The sequence below is a fragment of the Cebus imitator genome, unplaced genomic scaffold (assembly GCF_001604975.1).
Source record: "Cebus imitator isolate Cc_AM_T3 unplaced genomic scaffold, Cebus_imitator-1.0 Scaffold331, whole genome shotgun sequence".
Taxonomy (NCBI): domain Eukaryota; kingdom Metazoa; phylum Chordata; class Mammalia; order Primates; family Cebidae; genus Cebus; species Cebus imitator.
Genome location: NW_016107646.1, coordinates 371,286 through 380,119, shown reverse-complemented (window position 1 = coordinate 380,119; position 8,834 = coordinate 371,286). Strand labels below are relative to the sequence as shown.

Sequence of the window (8,834 nt, the reverse complement as noted above, 5' to 3'; positions counted from 1 at the left end):
TCCCTTGCATCAGGTCCTCCCACCTCAAACATCGCCCCAGTCCACACACTGGTCTGAACCATTGTCTGCGCCTCAGATTCCCATGCATGCTGGTGAGGACAGAGAGTCCTGGAGAGAGAACGTCCTGATCGTCCCCTCACCATGCATTTCCCCTCCTCCTGCTCCTGGCCTCATCATCTGCTCACCTGCACTCCACTGGAGTCCGGCCCTCCTTCAAAACCCATCTCTAATATAGATAAAGAGTTTTATAATGCTTCTTTTTAAAACAGGATCTTGCTCTGTCACCCAGGCTGGAATGCAGTGGTACAATCGCGGCTCATGGCAGCCTCAACCTCCTGGGCTCAAGTGATCCTCCCACTTCAGCCTCCCAAGCAGCTGAGACCACAGGTGAAGGCCACTGTGCCCTGCTAATCTTTGTTTTTTTTTTTTTTTTTTTTTTTTTTTTGTAGAAACAGGGTTTTATTATGTTTCCCAGGCTGGTCTCAAACTCTTGGGCTCAAGCAATCCTCCCATTTTGGCCTCCCAAGGTGCTGGGATTACAGGTGTAAGCCTGGCCAGTTTTATGATCCCTCTCAGCCAGAGGTGCTCCTTCCCACCATCCAATCCCCTTTATGTTCTTGGAACTCAGTATCTTCCACGTTGAGTTACAGTCATCTCCATGCTCACCTGGTGCCTGCTATCCAATTGCCACTATCTACGGGACAGGATTTGCCCTGGACTTCTCTCCAGCTCCACTGCCACCACAGCCCCTTCTCAGTGATGATCACTAACAGCCCCCACCTGATCATTCCGTAGAAAAACCCCAGTCAAAAGACTAGACGTGATTCAGCCTCCATAGCCTCTCTGCCCAGAAGGCCTCCTCCTTGCTCCCTCCTTCCTTCTCTCCAGCCTCACTGCTTCCTCCCTGTTCCCTGAACACACCAGGCACACTCCTGCCTCAGGACCTTTGCACAGGGTAAGTCCCTCGGCTTCTTTAAGTTTTTGCTCAAATGCCACCTTCTTGAGGAGGTCAGCCCTGATCTCCTTATTTATAATATTGCAACCCACCCCTCCTCCACCCAGTACCCTTAGTCCTGTTGTCCTGCTTTCTCAACGTAGAAGAGATCACCTTCTAGAATACTGAATGATATTTTATTTTATTTTATTTATTTTGAGATGGAGTTTCACTCTAGTTGCCCAGTCTGCTGGAGTGCAATAGCACGAACTGGGCTCACTGCAACCTCTGCCTCCTGGGTTCAAGCTATTCTCCTGCCTCAGCCTCCCGAGTACCTGGGACCACAGGTGCACCACCATGCCAGCTAATTTTGTATTTTTAGTAGAAATGGGGTTTCTCCATTTTGGTCAGGCTGGTCTCAAACTCCCAACCTCAGGTGAACTGCCCACCTCGGCCTTCCAAAGTGCTGGGATTACAGGCATGAGCCACGGCGCCCAGCCTGAATAATTTTTTATTATGTTCATTGTCTACCTCCCCATCCCCACCCGCCACAAAGTGAGCCCCTCAAGAACAGGGATCTTGATCTGTTATACTTACTAATGTATCCTGGGTGCCTGGTACATGGGAGAGACCCAATAAATATTTGTTACATAAACAAATCTCTGAATTCTGCGTATGCCTGACTATGACAGTCACTAGATTCCCAAATCATGCTACTTTTCTTTTTAAGCCTAGATGCCTGGTTGCTTGGCTGCTCTTCCCTGCGCTGCCATGGAAACCAACAGCCTAGGGACAGGTTGCTTTTCATGAAGTCAGGCAATGAGCATCACACCCACGGACCTGCACCATGCCCTCCATAGCCAGAGGACAGGATGCTCCAGCCAGTTAGCTGGAAGTGTAGAGGTGTGAATGGACCTGGGGCCAGCACCCCCCTCAGCTCAGGCAGTCTCAGGATCCCCTCGCAGTGAGCAGTGGAGGCTCCCAGGAGGACTCACCCCTGACTGACGGATGCCCACACAGACCACACATTCTGTTCTCAGGAGAGGCCCAAGTCAGAATGTTCCCACTGCCTCCCACAGCCACTGTCTTTCTATCCCCAATAATAGCAGGCATTTATGGGGCACCTACTATGGACGAGGCACTTTGCATATATTACCTCCAATCCTGGTGACACTGCAAAGTCCTAGTTATTATGATTTTCACACTTGAGGGAACTGAGGCTCAGGGGGGCTAATCAGCTTTGCCTTGGGTCACAGAGCAAGTCGGTGAAGGAGGTAGATTGGAATCTAGGCGCCGAAGGGTGCAGCCTTTTCCCACACCAAGAGCTCCCAACCTGTGCTGCTGTGATTGTCTCAGACCCTGTGCCTGAAGAAGGGCAAGTAGAAGGCAAGCAGTGGGGGCAGAAATCATTGCAGAAATTCAGAGTGCGCACACCATATGCATGCACGCGTGCGCACACACAGATCAATGACAGGGACCCAACAACACTGTAACATCAGAGCAGGTTTCTGAAGGAGGGGGAGCTCTAAGCTCTCTCTGGAGGTCTTTAAAAAATAACAATGAATAAAAGATAATTTCATCTCACTGGAATGACGTAGGTGTGGTCGTGTCTAATAGCAGAGATCAGCTGACCCCTGATGGTCCCGTTTAGCTTTATGACTATGATAAACCATTACTGAGCAGGCAGACTAGCTACTTGGGGTATTGCTAAATCTGTTTTTCATAATGTCACCATCCCAGGACCAAACCCTGCCCCATCACTGCAATAAGGGTTCATCATCGCTGTAGAGAGAGCACTGGGCCACAGAGGGCAGAGGCGGGGAAGAGGGGACAGCCTGTTTGTTCTCAAGCGTGGGGATTCATGAGTCATAGTCTGGCTCAGACACGGGTGAAGAGCTTCAAGCTTTATCTCAGCTGAGGTCTGAAGAATAAAGATGAAAACAATGGCAGGGAGACCACGTCAGAGTAGTGAGGACAACAGCCGTGCTTGAAAACTCCTCAGCAACAGTACATGGGGGCTCTGTCAGTGTTGGCATGCACCCAATTGTGTAATGTGCACACTGCAGACACACCAAGACACCCCTTGCAGGTGTCTAAGATTGTCAGGCAACCTTTGTCTCAGGCTGTCTCCACAAGTGGCCAAGCACCTACTATGTGACTCAGGTAGTAAACATTAAACTGAAGTGCCACCAAGTGCCAAAACTCTGGTCAGCACTGGAGAAGCAGGAGGGGCCTGCAGGGGAGAAGAGAGCCTGGCAGCCACCCTCAAGGAGATACCAGACCAAAGGTGATGACATGAGAAGTGACCAGAGGAGATGGGTGTGAAGGGGTCTCAGAAAGCGGTGACACCAGTGTCCACATGTAAGTGTCTAGGGCATTAGGCCAGCTGGCCCAGGCCCACAGACCCTACTAGTATTGACAGCTCTCATCACCTTCTGCACCCACCAGAATCCAAACCTTTCTGTATCAAACAAGAAGGGTAGAGTTCATGCTAGGCAGAAGAATAGCGAGAATGAGGAGACATCCCAGCTTCTGTGCCTGCGTGGGCTCTCAGATGGGTGAGAGCCACCTCCGGGGGCGCCTCTTCATGGAAAGACGGGGTTAGCTGGGTCCCACAGCAGTGTGCATGGGCAAAGAGGTGACACAGGTGTTCCAGAGGTGGGGGGAGATGATATCTTTGCTGCCCTGCACAGAATCTGCACTTTGCCAGCTCCCTGGGAGAAGGGGATTTAGGAGCACCCACATGGGTGTTCACACGAGGGACTCCAGCAGCGAGGCCCTGGTGAGGCTGCTCCACATGACTCTCAGAGAATGGATGTCAGGGATGAGAGAGGCCCAGCCTGGCACACCTGCACATCTGAATGCCCACACACTTGCAAACCTGCCACCTCCAAACCTTGCCAAGGGCCTCCTGTATAAATATACCCAAGACTCCATGGGCAGGGGAAGGGGGAAAGGCCTCATGTGAGCAGACGGGGACTGGAACTTTAGGCCCCTGTCTGCATCTAACAGGAGACATTAGGGTAAAGGAGACACAGGCAGAATGTGCTCTGCCACAAAACACTGCAGCCAAGACTCCACCATGGTCCCAGCTCACTGCGAGTAAATGCCCGAGTACCACATCTTCCCCCCACCCTGCCCTGTGACCCCAGTCCCTGCTGCTCTGGTACTCGCTCCCAGTGCTCCAGCCACACAGGCCTTTCGCCAGCGCTGGAGAACTCCTGGATGCTCCCACCGCAGGGCTTCTGCTCAAACCACACCTCTGCCTGAGACATTCTTCCCCCAGAAATCACAGGACTCTCAGGCCTCACCTCGGCCAGGCCTTCCTCATGTCACCTGCTCAGAGGCCTTCCCGACTCACTCACTAACACGGCAGCCGCTCCCTGACTCTTGCTCTCCACCTTCTCTTCTTTTTTTCACAGTACCCTTTGCCAGCAAATATTCAACTTCAGTATATTTGACTTATTTTTTGTCTATTGTAAGTTCCTTGAGGGCAGGAATTATTAGCCGTTGCTGTCTCTCCAGTGCTTACCATCATGTCTGATAGCTGGTACTTGCAGGCACATTGTTGAATGAATGAATGAACAGATGGACAAATGAGTGAATGAATGAGAGAAAGGGAAAAGAGAGTGCCTGTTCTCAAGGCTTTTGCTCTATGGTTGAGTAGATCTTTTTGCTTAGAATAACTTAGGAGCAAAATAAGTTCACTGGTCATAAAAGATTTAAAAAGTTTTTTCAGCTCTTCTTCCCTCCAGATTCTAAGCAGGAAATTACACCTAACCCAGCTCTTTCTCCACTCCCGCCCCCACCCCCAAAACAATCATGGAAACCATGACTGAGAATCTGAAGGGATTTGGGAGGAAACTCATCTGTTGCATTGCAGTCCTCACCCAAACCAGCCTGGCCTGGGGGCCAGAACAAGTGCTGACAGCAAGCAGAGCCAACAGTGCTGACAACGCCAAGTGCTGGGGCAGGGCCTGAGGAATCCAGGCACAGGGAGTGGGGAGAGACACCAAGTCTGCCAAAGCAGGGGCCAGGCAGGGGGGCACCCACACCGAGCACATACAGCAGCAAGATGACTGTCACCCACTCTGAGACCACACCGCCCCGCCTTACTCTGGAGTGGGCAGCTCAATTCTGGGAAGGGTCTTGATATCTGAAATTCTACTATTAGAGTTGCTGTCTGTCTTAGCTAATGTTGCATAACAAGTCACAACAATACTCAGGGACTTCAACAATAACCACTGATTATCTCTCCTGGTTTCTGTAGGTCAGGAATTCAGGGACAGCTGGGCTGGGCAGTTCTGGCTCAAAGTCACTCATGAAGTTGTAGTTGGATGTCAGTTAAGGTTACAATCATCTGAAGGCTGGACCGGGGCTGGAGGCTCCCACCCTCCCAAGGTGGCTCACTCACATGGTAGCAGATTGGTGCTGGCTGTTGACCCATATGCATCCGGGGGGGTCCCTCCACAGCACTGCTTGAGTGTCCTCATGGGAAGGCAGCTGGTTTCCTCCAGAGCAGCTGATTCAAGGGCCATGTCAGAAGTGACAATGCCTTTTTGCCTTAGCCTTGGAGGTCATCACTTTCACTTCCATCATATCCTATCCATCACACAGGCCAGCCCAGATTCAATGTGGAAAGGGGCTGCATGGGGTATGAATCCCAGAAGTGAGGAACACTGGGAAAGTGTGTGTTTGGCGGCCCATTACCACACACTGTCTTTTGTGACATTAAGTCACTGCCACAGTTGGGGTACAAGGGCCTTGGGGAGACATAGCTACTAAATCTCATCAATCCAATTCCCATCTTATCCGGACTGACTCCATGACACCATCCTTTCCAACTAGGTTTTGCCTCTCTTCCCCCATCCCACTCCAGCCTCCCACCCCTACCCGGCCCCCACCCCCACCCCAGGCAGCAGAGGAAATCAAAAAGGAGAGTAAAATGGCATAGCAGGGAAAGCGAGGTGGAGGCTGGGAAGTGAGGGGAAAAGCCAAATGCGGGTCTTCTTCCCTCTACACTCGGGGCTCCTGTTGAATTCACCTATTGAACAAACATTAATTGCACCAACAATATGCTAGGGACCAAGTAGTAACCCAGATTTCCCACCCCAAATGTATTCTATATGGCCTACATCCTCATGGAGGTATTTTCTAAGGTCCACCAGGAGCACAGAGGAAGAAGCGCATAAAGTCTGTGCTGGGGAAGACTGGGAGGGCATCACAGAGGAGGTGCCACTGCATACAACGTGAATGAGGCTTCCCAGCCCTTGTACAGTCAGAGACAGGAAGAGGCTGAACATCTTATTCTCTGTCACAGGGAGGAGTTTCACAGCCTGATCTTCTGCCCTCAGCACCCAAACAGCACCTCCCACAGACTGTCATGCTCGACACAGCTCTCTGGCCATGGCAAGGAGACAAGGCCAGAGCTGTGGAGCCAACACCACAATTTACCAACATGAAGCCCAGGACTACAGGCTGGCAGCTTCCTATCCTGTCGCAGAAGTAATCAGGGGGAGAAGCCCTGGCAGTATGCTCGCCCAACCCCGTCTAGGCAAGCAGCCCTCACTCACGGGAATCCTCCCAAAGGCTCAGGTCCAGTCTCTCTGGCTAGATGTTCAAGGCGGTTCCTTTAACCATGAGAATTCTAAGAGTTATTACAGTGTTTGTCTTTTTGACTGGCTTATTTCATCTTGCCTTACATCCTCCAGGTTCGTGCATGTGGCAGCATGTGTCAGAATGTCCTTCCTTTTTAAAGCCAAGTAATATTCTATTACATGTATATGCCATGTTTTGCTTCTCCATCGATTCATCAGATAGACATGTGGGTTATTTCCACCTATTGGCTATTGAAAATAATGCTATGAACGTGGGTGTACAAATACCTCTTTGAGACTCTGCTTTCAATTGTTTTGGGTGTATACCCAGAAATGGAATCGCTGGATCAGATGATAATTCTATTTGTACTTTTTTGAAGAAGCACCATGCTGTTTTCTGTAATCGTCATTATAGTTATTAATAATTTAATGATTAGTGAACAGCAGCCATCCTGCAAAGCCCTATCCCTCATTCCAGGTCTTTCTTATCTACTCTCTTTGTCTGAGGCAATACCCCAACAGACAGCCTGCATCTGCTGGCACTCAGTGTTGTTGTTACACATTAACTCCCCAAATTACGCATATTTCGCAGATGAAAATATTGAGTTGCCCTGATGAAAGGGAAATTGCCAAGGGCAATAGAGTGAAATGTCAGAACTCGAGACTTGAATTCAAGCAGCCAAGCTTCTCATCTTCCCCCAGGAGGGGTGGTTCAAAGCCTGGGTTAGAATTGAGACTTGCAGGCCAGACATGGTGGCTCATGCCTGTAATCTCAACACTTTGGGAGGCTTAGACAGGCAGGTCACCTGAGGTCAGGAGTTCAAGACCAGCCTGGCCAACATGGTGAAATTCCATCCCTACTAAAAATACAAAATTAGCCAGGCATGGCGGCAGGTGCCTGTAGTCTCAGCTACTTGGGAGGCTGAGGCAGGAGAATTGCCTGAACCTGGGAGGTGAAGGTGGCAGTGAGCCAAAATCATGCCACTGCACTCCAGCCTGGGTGACAGAGCAAGACTCTATTCCCCCCCCCAAAAAAAGGAAAAAAAAAAGAATTGGGACTTGCAAAACTGTGTCACCTATATCATGTGACTTAAACTCCCTTTGCCTCAGTTTCTCATCCAGAATATGACGCTAATTTGGGAGTAATTTAAGGATTAAGTTAGGTAACTGCCAGTCTGCCTGGGATGTCTTAACTAAATATCACAGGCTAGGTGGCTTAAACAAAAGAAATGTATTTCTCACAGTTCTGGAGGCTGGCAAGTCCAAGATCGAGATCAAGGTGTCAGCAAGGTGGGTTTCATTCTGAGGCTTCTTCTCTTGGCTTACAGGAGGCCACCATCTGGCTGTGTGTTCACATGACCTCTTCTTTGTGCTTACATGGGGGTGGGGGAGACAGTAAGCTCTCTGGCATCTTTTAAGGGCGCTAATCCCATCCTGAGGGCCCCACCCTGACAATGTCATCTAACCCTACTGCCCTCCAAAAGGCCCTACCTCCAAATACAATATGCCATCACATTGGGAGCTGGGCTTCCTATGAATTCTTGGCGGCATAGAGTCCACAACAGTCCATAACTTGCCGGAGGAGTTTCCATGTGCTGGCTATGCTAACTGCTTTCCCCCATCCCAGGCTCACGGGGCAGCGCTAGGCAACAGAGCTTTGTGGCTAATGGCACCGGCTCAGAAACCAACTGCCTAACGTATGGTAAGTGCTTAACAAATAGTTGCTTCACATAGAGCTTGGGAAGTACATAGGCATCAAAGACGCTCGCTTCAGAAATATCCCTGACTGCTGCGGCCTCCACTATGTTTCGAATGACGAATTTCTTAATGGCCTTGTCCTTGGGCACGCATCGGGCACAGTTCGTGCAGCGAATAGGCTGAACATGGCCGCGGCCCTTTTTGGCACGACCGTTGTTCCTTCTTTTCTTTGTCATTTTGGAAGCTCAAATCGATCTCGTGAAGCCCGCAAGGACCGAACACCGCCACCCCGATTTAGACCTGCGGGTGCTGCCCCACGACCCCCACCAAAACCCATGTAAGGAGCTGAGTAAAAGATTGAAGACAACTATTCCCTGGAGAAAAATGAAATGGAAATTGTACTTGAAAAAATAAATAAATAAATAAAAATAAAAAATAAAAATAAAAACAAATAGTTGCTATTACTTGCTCCACTTTGCAGATAAAGAAACTGAGCTTTAAAAAAATCAAGAAACTTGCTGGAGGGGTAAGCTGGGCTCCCTGATTCCCGGTTCCCTTGGGAGAGAGCCCTTAGTACAGTTCCTCACACAAGGTAGACACTCTGA

The 8,834-nt window shown here is 49.9% G+C and overlaps 1 protein-coding gene across 1 annotated transcript; it reads left to right on the top strand.

The window, feature by feature from the left end:
• Window positions 1–3,677: 3,677 nt before the first annotated feature.
• On the top strand, window positions 3,678–8,626 carry LOC119467781. The gene is made up of 2 exons (XM_037730111.1): window positions 3,678–3,716; window positions 8,253–8,626. The coding sequence occupies exons 1-2, from the start codon at window positions 3,678–3,680 to the stop codon at window positions 8,568–8,570; spliced, it is 357 nt and encodes a 118-aa protein (XP_037586039.1). The 3' UTR covers window positions 8,571–8,626.
• Window positions 8,627–8,834: the final 208 nt, after the last annotated feature.

Excerpts from the sequence above, each read along its gene's own strand:
- LOC119467781 (XM_037730111.1), top strand. The coding sequence starts at position 3,678 with ATGGGTGTTCACACGAGGGACTCCAGCAGCGAGGCCCTG. Across the intron at positions 3,717-8,252 it reads ACTCCAGCAGCGAGGCCCTG|TTGCTTCACATAGAGCTTGG; the intron begins GTGAGGCTGCTC and ends CTTAACAAATAG.